Source organism: Gasterosteus aculeatus, chromosome 21 (assembly GCF_964276395.1).
Source record: "Gasterosteus aculeatus chromosome 21, fGasAcu3.hap1.1, whole genome shotgun sequence".
Classification (NCBI taxonomy): domain Eukaryota; kingdom Metazoa; phylum Chordata; class Actinopteri; order Perciformes; family Gasterosteidae; genus Gasterosteus; species Gasterosteus aculeatus.
Window position 1 is genome coordinate 10,158,357 of NC_135708.1, and position 15,980 is coordinate 10,174,336.

Here is a 15,980-nt window from a genome sequence, read left to right on the forward strand (position 1 = left end):
TGGATGCATTGCATTTTCCCAATCAATAAGCCTAATGGAGAGGTATAACAATATACTCCAGATGTCACATAAAAACATGTATTTAAATGTAAGGTTTTCTTTTAATCATTAATTGCTCCTACCTGGGGCCCAACAACTCCTCCGGGACCTGGTGGACCAGTTTTTCCTTGGAAACCCTGAAGAAATCATTACAAAGTCTTATTCATACGGTTTAAAATAACGATAAAACACAGTTTATCTATCGAAACACAGGTAATGAAAGCATAGGGATTCCCCTTGAACATGTCTGAGGTGATAAACTGGATTAAGCTTTTGGCCTGGTATTACCTTGATGTAGAAACAAAGAGTTTTCAGGTTATATTAAAATGTCAAGGATTTACTTTATGACATTACAATGCTGACTAGCAAAAAGCTGAAGGCACCTGAACCTCTTTTTTATATATTGTACACCTTGATCTTTTCATTGATAAGTTATTAATATTGCATTTAACAGCTTGTTTACCCTTTACTGATGAATAGAAATGGAAATGAAAAAGAGTGAGAGTTGACAGTTAACAAGGTCTCTGCACTGAATGAAACCAGGATATCAGGATGGATCCTGAAAAAACAACAACATCACAATCACCCTTTCTGTATGTATTTGTAATAATAACATTGTGCCAGAAAAGCTAGATCTATTAATGAGGTATCAATCGCTCTGGTCTTTTGTATTTCCTCACCGGCCCCTGGTTTATAAAGTAATGTGACCCCTTTAGGTTTCTATGAGAGCTAATGAGCCACACGAGGGCTAAAATGCCCGGGAATATTGTGCTTACTCAAGTCTGCAGCAAGACACCTCACTCCGATGGGATGATAATGTCACTCTGAGTCTGCTGAATGTGTAATCAGGCATCTGGCAGCCATTACATTAGCCATAAGTTCATCAGTCGATCAGCATTATCATTCCGCCGATGTGCTTTGGAGTTTTCCTTCTACCACTACATTAATATAGTTGTTGACAATTGCATTGAGGTTGAAATTTACTGAGTTTAAGAAAAAAGCATTTTCTGATGAAAAAATATTTTAACTCAATTAAATATTTGCTCAATTTTCTATCACAAGTTCACATTCACAGTGCACTACAGCATTCCCTGTGGATATGCATAGGCAGATTCAAACGACGAGCAAAATAAGACGGAAGTTCAACAACTCAAGCTTCTGTCTGCCGGGAATATAACGATCCAATCTGCATTAACTTGAGTCTCCTTCCTCGTACCCTCTACTCCCCGAATATGAAACCAATGTGAAGCTTGGAGGCCAGATGCTGATTAAACTAATACACAGCAGGAGTATAAAGATAAAGGTTTCTTATCTTTGACATACTTTATAATTCAAAATAAATAAACATCTATCTCCCAGATATATAAATATGTAATGTGTTAAGACAGAAGGGCATGAATGACGATAAGACTCTATAACAAACCTCATGGGTTGAGTGTCGGCTGCCCACTAACTTTCCTACTTTGACTTTTGAATATCTTGCTGATTTCCATTTGATCTTTTGAGACCCTCAGTTGTCGAACTCCACACAAAATCAATTTTCACTGAGGTAAAGCATTTCTAAATTATTTCAACCGCAACTTATTATCTTACCACCCAACAAAGTTTTTAGAAGGAACGATTCTGGCTGACTCATGACTCCAGGCCCATTGATCGATTAGTTGTGATTCACGGTGATGTATTATTCAACGGAAACCCTGCGGCCATGGCATCCCCCCCGATTCAGACACCGGTTCAGCTCATTATTTGCACTTCCTCAAATGCAAGTTATGTTGAAGTGAATCCCTTCCTGTACGCATCTTTATTGCTGTGATCTGTTCTCACATTGGATGCTCATCAGCACATAAATCTACAGCCATAAACACCTTAATGAAGACCCTATCGCTGAATAGCAGCAAAGGTAGGGAAGCGCTCGTGTGTGCATCACATTATCTATAGGAAAGAGGCAGGCGGAAATGAAAGCTTTAATGATAGAGGCGATGATCTGTCAAGCTTTTGGTAGAATTTACAGGCCTCTGAGCGTCGTCAAACCAAGGTGCACTGATGCATACCAAGTACGGGGGAATCGAAGTGGAAAACATGATGGCAACTAGATCAAGTCAAAGGTTACTTTGTTTTTTGTTCATTTTCAGATAAATCTTGCGTCAAATGGTGTACACCATCTATGCATTAATGCATCTTCAGTTCAGATTTAGTAGAGCAGTTTCTCATTAAGCTCATTTTAAAAAAAAAGCCTGTAGGAACCACAATTTTAGTGCTGATGCAACACATTTCTGGCTTTTGTTATACTTCAGTTACAGTATTATTACTCAATTATTTTAGAGCAGGCAATGCAACACAAGGACGCCGTGTTGCAACTGGACCATCTCTGTTCAGCATTCCATTGCATTTTTGTAAACTTCAACACTATTACAGGCCGGGAACTGCCTCAAATCAGTCTGGTTGCCCAACTCCCTCACGTCCATCCGGGTGAGATTGGAGTCTGAGCCATCTGTCTTTACTCAGACAGAATAAAGTGTGTGTGTGTGTGTGTGTGTGTGTGTGTGTGTGTGTGTGTGTGCGCGTGCGCGACAAGTAGACAGCCTCAGACGATGTTCGCCTGGGCTTTGGTTTTAGAGTCTTGCTTTAATAAGAGACATGTCTGCCTCCTTGGCATCCAACTGAGATGTTGAATCACTGATTGTAATCCCATGCGTACAAGGGCAATAAAGATAAGATTTGGAGGAGGAAAAGTGGGGAGATTCAATTGAAGAGCAGTCGACTGATTGGGGGGATCAGATCCGTCCTTCAGTCGAAAAAGCAATTTGAAGAATGAGGGCTCATAAGCTCTCGTCGGCGGCTTTGCCCTTAAAGGGAATGAGTGAGAGAGCAGCAGCCATCAACACAACAAAAAGTCATTTTAGCAGGATTAAAACGAGATTAGCCCGAGCACAAAGAGGATATTTCTGATTAAACGTTTCGGGGAAAGGGAAATAGTTGTGAAGTGTCACGCTGGTGTACCAGAAATGATGCGATGTTGTGTTTCCGGGTCGATCCGAGGTCTCCAGTTTGGACACTGAGCAGGACGTTACAACAGGACCCGCACGGGGGAATGAAAGCTCAAACACTCCTCATTACTCACCGTCTCACCGCGCTGACCAGGGTGTCCGGGAAGCCCGTCCTTTCCAGGTGGTCCCTGTTCGAAATCCAGAAACACACTCACTAGGTCACCAGGTACATGCATCACGATCACCTCATCATCTACTGTGAATACTGGAACTATGACATTGACCATTGCAAGTGCTGGAATGAAAGACATTGTAAGGTATTATTGCACCACTGTGTAAAGGCTTTGTGGGCGCGATACATGGGACAAGTATTGTTTTCAGGAAGTAATGTCATAGATGGACTTGTAGAACACTAATGAAAAGATAACAGCTTCTGTTGAAAGGAACAACATCGCTCGCTGGCGGCTAACATCCAGCCATGAATCTAACCTGAATCGATGGGTGCAAATTACTGCTTGTCTCCTGCCTAAATTGGGGATTGAGAAATTGTGTTGTTCTTCAGTAAGAGTTAGACTAATGATCGCTGCACATTTGGGATTTTGCGATGTATTCCTGCGCCCCTGAACTCTTCAAATTGAATCGATTCTGACTGGTAATGTTTAGGCGCTGCGCTAATTTGCCACTGAAACAGCGAGAGGAGGAGAGCGGACACTGAGCATTGGGAATTAGAAGCAAACGCTGCAGCCTCACCTTTTGTTTTTACACTACATGGATCTATGTATGTGTGAACAGTGTGTAGGAAGGCAAACTACTTACAGGGGGGCCTTTCGGTCCAGAGAAGCCCACTGGTCCCTGAGGTCCTTGAGGCCCCTGCAGTAGACAAGCAAAATTGATTACTGATTAATGAGAGATACAAAACAGTGACACATTTAACAAGAGCGAAGGATACTTGGCCCAACTATTGGCCATAACAAACCAAACATATCAGATTCTCTACAGAAATTGCAAAATAATTATGCTATCAATTGAATTAATCTTGAACTTTGTTTAATGTGTAATCCTCAAGGATATTACGCTCAAAACAGTACATATTTTTTTGACGATATTCATTTTTCTAAAATGAAATGTGGATATTGTCAATGTGTATTGTCATATCACAACACCGCTAGAAGTCATGTTTCATTAATTAATAATTTATTAATTATTAAATAGGACTATTGACTATTTTGGGAGCAGCTTGAGGAAGCAAATTAAAGCTATTTAGTTCTAAAAGATTATTGCAGCCAGCGGAGTCCCGGTTCCCAGGTTGAGGTAGCGAGCACACTCAAGCGGCCAAAAGATTGAAAAGGCTTTTTTTCAGTGCTAATTTAGTGGTACGTTTCTAGGAGTATTTAAAACGACGACATACAAATAATTGTAAATAAGCTAAAGCCACGTCGATCCAATTCTAAAATGATGTGCTAAAGTTCGTTAAAATATGTTGATGAATGGAAAAAGTGGTTTTAGATGACTACTCAACAGCTTCATTTGAAGTAACGTGACGGTTTAGGATTCAGTGATATTAAATAATTTACATATAAACTGTGCGGTACAAATTGATTCAATCTTTTGCTTTCTCCTAGAAACATGCCTCAAGGCTGACTTGTTAATTGAACTTAATCTTTAAATTATATTCATTCTTCCCAGTGGTTGGATTTTTATTTACTACTTTATTTGCTGCCCTTACATGTTGGATATCATCTTGCAGAGGGGGGGCTTAGTTTTCTGATGAACTCTCTGATTGTGCTTTGTCACAGTTATAAATATCAATTTCTCCCCCTGTGGGAATAAGAAAATATCTGATGCAGCCCCGAATTCTTCACTAGATTCAATCAATGTTTCCCATTTGCTTTGTTACACAGCAAAAGACACCACTGCAAATCTAACTAAATTTCCAGCAGAAGACTTTGAATGACGTGCCCTTCTGGAAAGCTTTCATTGTGAAGCAACAGCACAGATGTTCTACTTTGCAACTGAGTTGGCCACTAACACAAGTTACAAAAAGTCCTTTAAAATCCAATTCTGAGAACCAATGTCAAAGCAAAGGGATAAAAAAAATAAAAAAACGAAAACGCTGCTGTGTCATGAATGTAGGTAGGAACAGGAACATGGCATGAGAGCGAAACCCAAATACAGCAGCTGTTCTACGAGCTGCCCGAACCAGTAAAGATCCTCATTTGTCTTGGGCCAAGTAAAACTTCACAGAGCGAATAATTAATTTATATTAATGGGATGGAAGATGCATAGATCAAAATTGAATAAGTCAAAAGCTTTACTCTGAATATATTTTTTCTTATTCTTTTCAGCTGAAAGGCTAAATTCTCTTCTTGCCTTTGTAGGAAAGTCCAGTATGCGACAAAAGAAGTACACAAGTGTGCCCTCCTGTATATTATTCTATCCAATCTGTGTCTTAACGTTGTGCTTAGAACCATGAAGGGTTCGACCAATGGGACAAGATTTAAAGGTCAATACAACACTTAATGTTAATAAATTACATTAATCCCTTCAAGGTGACTAAATAACCTTTTAGCTCTAAATATCATCATATTGGAGGTGGACGACACTGAAGGGCCTGAGACAATTTAATAGACTTACTCTCTCACCGGGACCGCCTGGGGGGCCGTCGTTGCCCGCTGTGCCCTGCAACACACAACCACAAATCATCATTGGCTTGTCTCTAGGTATCTTTTATTAAACTGTGCATATTTGGCACGGGGGAGCAGTAATGTTCAGAAGTGTGTCATGTTAACGTAGGCCAAGTCTCTTTTCGGCTTGATGGTTCACAGTCCATTAAAAAGCCCCAAATCAAGCTTGGGATAGCTGTGCACCTTGGGACCAGGTTTTCCTGTTGGACCTCTGGCTCCTCGACTGCCACGGGGACCCTATGGAGACAGACATTCAGTCAAATCCTCAAACTCCATGAGAACGCATGTAGATCAGATGTACGCAGTGTGGGTTGATGCTGTTTAATTACAGTAGATTCATTAATCATGTAAATCATATGCTTAAAAAGGGCGTACCGTTGGACCTCTTTGACCTCTTGGACCAACTTTGCCTGCAAGGCCCTGTCAAGACAACAGAGGAACATTTTAGGCACGCACATGTACAGTACTTCCTGTTTTCATCATTCATCATGGATCTCCTCCTGACAGACATCTGTCCTACACAAAGGGGCTCAATTCCAGTATAGTAATGCCAAACAGCCACAGAACAAATTGTTTCCTAATCTACATAAATAGACTAAGACAACCAAAAATGTGACTCTGGGATATCAGGGCTTATATCGTTATTCAAAAGAGAACGGCAGGTTGCATTTAAATAGCAACGTAGACAGAAAGTAGTTCATTCAATTCTAGAACAAATAAATGGCTAAGTGATATTAAATCTACCAGTTGGCTCCCGAAAGCTGCAGAAACAGCCTGTCAACTAATGCAGCAATATTTCTACAATAGCTCAGAACGGTCTGATTTTAAGTCCACCATTTTATTTTTGGGAAAAATATATGAAGTTGATCCTTCTGGCAGCTAGTTTTGGCATGAGTGAGGTAATGTAATGTCCCCCCCCTTTGTAATGTAGCGTCCAATCAATGATTCAGGCTTACTACCACTACCTTCATTTGAAATTGATGTTTAATTTTAATTTATTTAATGTGCATTGAACCAGAAATATCAACTGTTGAGAGTAAAACCTGTACTGTGACCTCTTTCTCTACAAAGTTGTGTTGGTGCAACTTAGTTTTTCCGAGAAAATGGGGAGAAAGTGTCAATGAAAGCTTGTTTGTTTCCAAGTCTTTTGTTCTCTCCTCAACATCGATTTTTGCTGCAGCATATTATTTTTTTTTTGGAGCCAAGTCACCATACAGATGGCTTTATGAAAGGAATCTATTTTCTTTTGTGCAGGGAATTGACAGTGCGGAGCTTTTCATACACAAACAGGCAAAGGGTGTATTGTCGGTGGGTTTCTTACCCTGGCTCCTTTCTCGCCGTTGGCTCCAGGGAACCCAGGGAAACCACTCGAGCCCTGTCAATAAGAGGGCAAGATATCACGGAGGGGAACCGAGAGGGACGCTGGATGGGTCAGGGTGTGCATGAAGATGAGGCTTCGTCCTGTACGGTATTTCTCTGCACCCTAGCTCCATCTCTACAGTTAAACAGTGCTGTTTCACAGTTAACACCAGGGGCCTTGCATCAAATTGAAGGCATTTTTCTTACATCACTTCGTGAGGTTAACACTTCCTTATTTGTTATTGTTGTTTTTCTATTCCACATGAAAAGCACATTCGTGGAGCTTTTTTTTTTTTTTTACATTTCCAAGAGAATATATCAAACACACTCTCCTCACTCCGGTACAACTTTTCTCAAGCAAGCAGAGTAGCGGAGGTTTTTCCAGTAAATTCCTGAAACTTATATAATTATACACACACATATATACAGAAGGAGGGGAAAACAAATGGCTTAGCACAAGACCCCTGTAAACACAAGACAAGGTGACATGTTGTTTTTTCAAACTGTTATGAGCGGATTAAAAAGCAGCTTACCCATTCTGCATCACCTCACCACACGTTGCATTTAGGACATTGAACACAAATACGATCAATGACAAACCATAACTTCCTTCGAATCAACTCGATTGATTAACTTATAAGCACAAGCAAGACTTTTTTTCAAACATGGTTGTCCTCAATAAATTAAATATAGTAATCTTCAAAGCATGTCAATGAGCCATTGATGAAGCAATTAGTGACTACGTACAAGCCCTTTGTGATAACTGCTCTATTAGAAAGTGGTACCAACATCTCTGCAGGTACCGGCTGTAAAAAAGACAAGGGACATTGTTCGTTCCCAGGACGGTCCCAAGCAGCGTGTATCTGCACTGAAGCTCCTCTCCCCCCACTTCTCTATCTTTGAACGTCCCACTCTGCTGATTCTCCACTAAAACCAGGTTATCTTCCACGTATATTGTAATTTTTCCCTATGAACAGTCCGATAATTGTGATTCCCATGATTCAGTGAGTGAGTTCTGTTCTGTACTGTTCTGTTGCGATACGCCCGTGTGCGCTGATCGCTGTGATGTCTTCACAGTTCGGAAAACAGAGCACGCTGATGCAGATTCAGTCAATTAAAAACTCCCTTAGTGATGTGAGAGAGATGCTAAATTACCTTTGGTCCTTGTCTTCCTGGATAACCAGGCAATCCCGGGACACCCAGTTTACCCTGAGAGACAATAACAGCACATGTCATCAGCCTACCAACAACACAGATTCATTAAATAACACAATCAAGATGACAATAAATCATTATTAGATTGGCTTTTTAACAGCTTTGGTCATTGAGCCCTATTACCTTTTCTCCAGCAGGACCAAGGGGACCTGTGTCTCCGTTGGGGCCAGATCGGCCTTTGGGACCCTCTGGACCATCCTCTCCCCGGGACCCAACCATGCCAAGCTCGCCCTGAAACCCAAACACATACAGAGACTTTCACAATAATGTACGGAAATCGGCGTCATGTAAAGACCAAAGATATGACTGGACATGTAGGACGTTATTCGTATGAAAGATGGTGGTCCTCACCCGGTCTCCTTTGATTCCCATGTCTCCCTTGAAACCTGGGAAACCATCCTCGCCCTAAAATGAGGCACAAAGAAGTTTTGCATTCCTCAGCAATTGTTCCTTTGAATCACTTTATTGTTGTCTGAGGCATTTGTTTATTTTCAACACATTGAAATTGACTATTTTTATCATTATTCGCTGTGGAACCTATTCAGTCTTCTGACATTACCTGTTATTAAAAATTCAGCCAGCATTTGTTCACTGTGTGAATGGCAGGATTGATAGTGCCACCTGCTGGCCAGATGGTGGAACAGCAAAGGTAAGGCAGGATTCATTTTGTGAAATATGTATTTGAACGTTTCATAACCACAATCAAATGAACACTTTTGGACACTGACTTCAGCAGAAGACTTTCCGTCTCTAATCTGCCACTTGTCTGTGTTTTTTATGCTATGTGACGCATGATGCGCTGAGCAGGCTTGGTGCCAGCAACTTGCACACACACACACAAATATGAAGTAATGAGCATCCTATGTTCATAACAAACCCCTTGTCCTCAAGGTTTTGCTTTGGAATCTCTACAAAAATGAAATAAAAACAACGAAATGAACAATAGTCGGATAATGCTTGTTTACGAATGAATAACTGGATTGATCTTAAATAAATATCATGCAGGGCAGCTTGGTTAAAATTCCACATGGACAGACACACAGTCACACGCTTCACAAGTGCTTGAGATGTATTGCAGTGTTCTTTGAAACCAAAAAAGCCTGGAGCCTGACAGCTTTACATTGAACAAGTGATCGAGGGTCACTCCCAGAGAGCCTCTGTCTCCACTGAAAATGGCTATCGACCTCTGCGCGGTACTTTCAGCTCAAAAGAGCCAAAACAAAGTTGGAAACACGGGTAGACAGACAGAGCTACAGACAGAGTATATTTACAGGTGGACCGCAAACTCTTTTTGGCTTTAATCACCTTTGTCACACAGTGAGGAAAGTTGGGAACAAAACACTCTGACACACAGGATAAGCAAAGCTTTTTGAAACTTTAGTACTTTTTAAACGGCACTTCTAACATAAGATAGAGATGTCTCTGTCATTGCGGCTTGAGAGGCACACATTTGAGCACAGCAGTAATAGTAAAATAGTTTCTATTGGCATCATGGGCTCAAATATTTACTCAATCTGTGTTGACAAAAGGCAGAGCATTTTTTTCCAATTTGGGATTACATGAGCATAGATCATATGATTCATACCCTGTTTTGGCACCTCGGGGAGATTTGGGAGATGAAATGAAGAATTGTGCAGAAACAATTTAACATTTTAAAAAGTTTACCTTCTCGCCCTTTGAGCCCTTGAGACCACGGACACCATCTGCACCCTATTGGAAAGGAGAAGATCATTTTAATAATATTACAAACATAATGTAAAGAATGCAACACAATACCATCATTTACAATATATTAAACAATGGGCTTTATCTAGTGAGGAATCGTAAAAACAGCTGATCATGTGGGCAAATGAAACTGTACCTTGACACCACGAGGGCCGGGATAACCAATAGGACCCTGAGGACCTAGGGGACCCTGCAGAGTGAAATAGTGCAGGGTTAGAGTAGTACATTACTTACAAATTAATTGTAGTTACTGTATATTAGGAGATTATGAATACTATAGCCAAAAGTTTTCAATTGAGATCACGTATTATCTTTTCCAAGACCTTAACTAATGTAAGTACTTCATCTTGAATTACCTGTGCTCTACATAACAGATTTTTGAAAATGTACCCATGGGATGAATAAAGTATATGTCTATCTATCTAAATGTAGCACAGTCGATTTAAAGGACTATGAATGTTTTTTTACACACTTCATTTAGTCTGCAGACATGTTGGTAGTCTTCCACTGCACCAAACATGCATGAAAACACCTATCTCACCTGAATGATTGAAATACTTCATGAATACACCTACCAGGGCTCCTTTCTCTCCGGGTGGACCCTCCTTACCGGGATGACCCTGTGAAATAAGCAAAGTGGTTAGAAGTGCTTTTTCCAATGTTGTTGTTTTAAAACCGAATACAGTTATTCTGCTAGTTGATGCAGCAATGTATGACGTTGAACTGTCTCATCAAACACTGCAGTATCCATCAATTGGGATGAGCATCATTGTCTCCGTGGGGTCAGGCATTCACCAAGACATACTGTATATATGAGGATGAGAGGGGTGACCTGACTCCAGCCACCTCACGAGCATGTCATTGGTAAAGAGAGTAACCTTCATATAACTTTTTAAGACAAAGCCTGGTAGTGTTAAAACCACATAACACGTGGTACATGACTTCAACCTTTTGTCTGACTCTGCCCAACAACACATGTTTGTCCCCGTCCCTCTCTATGAAACACATCGGAGTGCACATGATGGTATCTTTCATACTGCACAATTCATTTCTGTGCCTTAACAGCCACTTGTGTGGCGGCCTACGGTGGTATCAGAGGGATGGGGCAGGTAGACATGCCCATGCAACCTGCTCGATACACACCTGCGCGCATACACATATGGAAAGCTATAGCTGCAAACACCTGGCACCTCACGTTGGAGGTGTGTGGCTGAGGCAGGAGGCTGTAAATCACCAGGCTATGGGGCCTGAGGGCTACCGAGGGATGCCTGCACAACTCTCCCAGCGAGGACAGAAAGGGGGGAAAGACATGAGCTACTGCAGGGCTAGAATAACACAACTCAAAGGCACATTTCATTTATTTCGTCACCTTGAGAGATTTCTGAGGCACAGTTGTGTGGTTTTTCACAAACAGGCTTTGTGTGTGTCATAAACCGATCAAAATGATCTATGTAATAGAATAGAACTGTATGAATAGACAACTGTATACAGTCTAAAATGCAGCATCATACAGCTGGTTACATTTTTAGCCGGGGGATTAGTAGTCATGTTTGTATCTAAAAAAAAAAAAAAGAAAACTCAATAAATATAAAATATTTTGTTCCCATTATGAACACGAATACCATTTTACACGAGGGGGCAAGCGATTCATTTGAATAGAATGGTTTGAAATGATCTATAGAGTAAACAATGTCACATAAACTACCTGACCTTGATTTTGGGTTGACAGTGTTGATATTGTGGATATCACAGGTCACCAAATCTGGTTTGGTTTTGAGTTAAAAAAAAACCTCTACATCAACCAATTTACTAATTCACCAATTACTATTTAATATTTTGTTGAGTTGTCAAAGGTTTTGGAATCATGTTTCTGTCTGTGTGTGTGTGTGTAATACTGATATACTCTATGTACGTATACAGGTGATAAGAGCACGCACAGGAGGCCCATCAGCTCCAGGTAATCCAGGCAACCCCGACCTGCCGTGAGGTCCCTGGACAGGGGGGAAAAGATCAGAGGTTATAAACTGGAACTCTCTGTTACAGCGCTGACAGCCCACAGTTATCTTATCAGAGTATCTACAGGGTCCAAAAATCCAAACCATCATTTGTGACCTTAAGTTGGTATGAGAGAGCAGACTGTCCCTTATTAACATGGCTAATCAAATTGGTTTCACTACACACATTCAGGTTGATAAGCAGAGAAAGTACAAAATGACCAGCTCCGTTTGGTGAAATAGATAGATAGTAATTAGCAATCTATAGCAAAAACGGTAGATTATTGATCAACTTTTGCTAATCATGACTTTCTTACACTAGCAATTAGCATTATTTTAGATCAAAATCGAGCAAAAGTACTAAAAAAAACGGTTACATACTTTTTCACCAGGTGGTCCGATAGGGCCTTGAGGACCAGGAAGACCCTGTGAGACAGAGCCACATAGAAATGAGACTATGTTGCTATGGCAACAATAAGCATGCTTAAACACACACACACACACACACACACACACACACACACACACATAGACACACACAGAAGAAACTGACGAGTTTGTTGCAGTTGTAAATAGCTGAGCGAGTGAGGGATTGTTAAGCGAGTCCCTTTGTATGTGTGTGTGTGGGCAGTATACTGATGAGTATCCTCGCAAGTACAGAAGTACAGGGTTGTGTGTCTGTGTGTGTAACGAGATGTGTCTCTGGGCATATCACCTTCTACCAGGGGTGTGCTACTGCATGCACTTAAATATTTGTGTATGTGTTCCTATATATGCCTTTTTAGGTATGTGTGTGTGCGTGTGTGTGTGGGGGGAGGGGAGGGTCTGTGTGTGTGTTGCTGGGGTAATTTGAGGCACGGCTTGCTCCAACAGGTGTGGCAGCTACGCAGGAATTCCACCAACATGAATAAGATGCTTTCAACTGCACAAACCCCAAAACATTCCCCTTTCCACGGTGCCTGGGGAGCGCTGCTTTCCTCTGTGTAGGCAGTTGGTGGTCAGCAATACAAGCTTGCGATAAGGACTAGCATCGACACTGCACTCTGTTTTTGCCGTTGTCATCGGCTGTCAGGTGTGGGGGGGGTAGGGGGGGGGGGGTTGTTTACCTGTGTTCCGGGGATTCCCTGCTGCCCGGGTGGGCCTGGTTCTCCTTGTGGTCCCTGAAAAGTAGGTGGAGCCCGTCAAAAACAAACACTAGTCCCCGAGTACCAAATACTGCCACTTGAATTACACAAATTAGTGTCATTGTCAACAAGCTGGTGGGTTTGATCCAACCTTGTGCCAATCAACAGTATGAACCAGTACAGCACGTAAACACGCTTCAGTCGATTCCTAACTTTAGTTTGTGGGAGATAAGTCTATAGTTTGCTTCGGTACACCTAATCCCGCTATCCTGCCACATCTACTCATCATGTAACAGCCTAACCTAGACAGTGCAACGTTATAGACCATACCATGTTTCCTTTGGCACCAGGAGGACCATCAACTCCAGCAACACCCTGTGAACGACAGGTCAACATTGACCCGTGTTACCTTAAATGTATATTTTTTTTGTACAGAAATAATGTTGCAGATACGGTTGATAAAGGTGATGGTACGTACAGGAGATCCAGGGGGTCCAGGAGGACCGCGAGGTCCCAGCAAACCTCTAGGACCCTATGAAGAATGAGAAGCAATGCTTCATGTTGTATGATCTGAACAATGATGAATCACTGTCCTCTGGTGGATACTTTTGTCAAAGCGACATCAGACATCAGAAGACGAATGAACAGGGTCTTGTTGCTATACGTTGGAATCACATATGTTTGGGATGTCCTAACAGCAGTCTTACACTCTCGCCAGCTAATCCCCTGGGCCCGATCTCTCCGTCCTCGCCCTACGGGAAGAGAAAGACATAAGTCAGAATCGCCATTGCAGAGGTTCTGGGTTCTATGACCAGTAATTTCAACAAATACAATCTGCAGTTAATACTGCCATCTTGTAATAAAACATTGACACTCATTCATCACCTGAAATCGTAAGCTCACCAAAACTTGAATTAGCCAGGGCTTAATCTCAACCTAACCAAACATTGTTGGATGTGGTAACCACCCGAGGGGGGAGGTGGAGGGTAGAGTGGGGTAGTTAGTTTCATTGGGAGGAAAGGTTAAACACAAACCCTCCCTCCCAGTAGATTTGTTTACGCCCAACTGACGCCGCCTGGGGGCTCAGTCGACGGACCTCCTCTGATGTCCCTGAATGCTAATGGCTCACCTCAGTGGAGGGAAAACAGCTTAGAATTCATTCAGGGTTCTGGTTGAAAGAGCAAGAACTTACTCTCTGTCCATCCTCTCCAGAGGCACCTGTGGGTCCCATTGGTCCTGGCTCCCCCTGAGGTAGAAGAGGGTGGGTGGGGGGGGGTACAGATTTGGTTTTATGAACTTATTGGTTTACATATGCAATGTGTAACATACATTTTCATACTAGACATATGCTGCATCATTGTTCTTTTATAAAGCTTTAATGTTTTTTCTGTATTCTGATGTTTTCATGATCTTCTCACTGATCTACAACGTATGCGTTAGAAGTCATCAGGCTCATTCAGTTTATAGTGATATGACCCACTTTCATTTTCACTTCCTTATCCAGCACAACAGTGAAGTGATCTCTGTTTCCAAGTCGACTTTATAAACTTCAGCTCATTCTGCAAGCTTCAATAAAACGCTACCGTTTACATGTTTCCATGTCAATCTTAATTATGCACATATATTAGTGGTATGAAAAAATGATTTTTTTCAAGTATTCCCTTAAACATTGTAGTGATTCTCTCAACACACAGAAATGTCCCTCAAGGTGATCAAAAGCCGTTACCATCTAAAAGATCAGTTGATAGTAAACTGAGAATTCGAATCCTGAAAACTGAAGAATTTTAATTTAATGCCACTTTTGTGGATTATTCTCATGCAAAACACTAATCTATTAATCATGAGGATTCATTCAGAATCTGGTTAACTGTTACTCACTGTGGACAAATCTCTATGGTATTCAACTTTAGTCGCATCCGCAACAGTAGAATGTCAAACCTTTTACACTTTGACGCATGATTTTTTAAAAATGGGACCGCTGAAAGCTACCATACTGGACTCACTCTGTGTCCTTTTTCACCAGGCAGTCCGGGAAGACCATCAAAGCCTCGGTCACCCTGTTTGGAAGAACAGCAAAGGATGTTACCAGGCCGCACAGCATTGTCACACAGTCATTATGGGCTGCAGAATGCTCGCTGAAAAACTTTAGAATTGTCTCATTTGTCGCTTAAACATTAAAGGTTGTGTGATGGCATGTGGTACCTTGGAGCCGGGCTCTCCGGGCATTCCACGGGACCCGTCAGCTCCGGCACGCCCCTTAAAAATATAGAAGAAAAATTAAGCCTGTGTATTGATAACTCTGTATTGGAGTGAGATTGGTTTAAGACTAAATGCCTTTTTTTTTTACAATCCTCATTCTCATCAAATTCATCAAATTATTCTGACTGAACAAAAAATCCAGGTATAAAATATTAAGCAGCACTGTAAAAGAAATCAAGATATGGACAATATAGGAATCATATATAAAGCCCAATGTCAGTATACTACATTGGAGAGATTATGAAATACCTTTTGAAAAGAATACCAAATACTAAGTAAAACATTCTTACCGTACTATTCAACGTTTGTATTTCATTTACATGTTTTTCCACTACTATGTTGTGACTTTTGTGACAATTGTTCTATGAATCGTGCTTATGGTCCATGTTTATTAGTAATCAGTTAGGTCAGGACGTTTGGCCCTCCCACATCCGCTGCCAGTTTTAACATTTTGCCATTTTCAGACAGATTTGCTGCCTGGCCATTGATCCGAGGATTGGAGGCAGGCCTTTAAGCGCATATCAAGCAATTGTTTGTTGGTCTGGCAGTAAGCCTCTCGGCTTTTGAGCAGAGACCAGTGCAAACATTCGCACA

The 15,980-nt window shown here is 41.3% G+C and overlaps 1 protein-coding gene across 9 annotated transcripts in view; it reads right to left on the bottom strand.

Annotated features, from left to right (window-relative positions):
• col11a1a (collagen, type XI, alpha 1a) overlaps nt 1–15,980 on the bottom strand; it is a 65,700-nt gene that overhangs the window by 25,232 nt on the left and 24,488 nt on the right. For all 9 annotated transcript variants that reach the window (XM_040167214.2, XM_040167210.2, XM_040167212.2 and 6 more), the window contains 22 exons: nt 15,330–15,383; nt 15,131–15,184; nt 14,320–14,373; nt 13,835–13,879; nt 13,606–13,659; nt 13,458–13,502; nt 13,110–13,163; nt 12,385–12,429; nt 11,947–12,000; nt 10,585–10,629; nt 10,146–10,199; nt 9,950–9,994; nt 8,636–8,689; nt 8,408–8,515; nt 8,225–8,278; nt 7,032–7,085; nt 6,086–6,130; nt 5,894–5,947; nt 5,661–5,705; nt 3,843–3,896; nt 3,161–3,214; nt 123–176 (listed from right to left, as the gene is read on the bottom strand). In XM_040167214.2, coding sequence (XP_040023148.2) covers nt 123–176; nt 3,161–3,214; nt 3,843–3,896; nt 5,661–5,705; nt 5,894–5,947; nt 6,086–6,130; nt 7,032–7,085; nt 8,225–8,278; nt 8,408–8,515; nt 8,636–8,689; nt 9,950–9,994; nt 10,146–10,199; nt 10,585–10,629; nt 11,947–12,000; nt 12,385–12,429; nt 13,110–13,163; nt 13,458–13,502; nt 13,606–13,659; nt 13,835–13,879; nt 14,320–14,373; nt 15,131–15,184; nt 15,330–15,383 — 1,179 coding nt within the window. The remainder of the gene's footprint in view (nt 1–122; nt 177–3,160; nt 3,215–3,842; nt 3,897–5,660; nt 5,706–5,893; nt 5,948–6,085; nt 6,131–7,031; nt 7,086–8,224; nt 8,279–8,407; nt 8,516–8,635; nt 8,690–9,949; nt 9,995–10,145; nt 10,200–10,584; nt 10,630–11,946; nt 12,001–12,384; nt 12,430–13,109; nt 13,164–13,457; nt 13,503–13,605; nt 13,660–13,834; nt 13,880–14,319; nt 14,374–15,130; nt 15,185–15,329; nt 15,384–15,980) is intronic.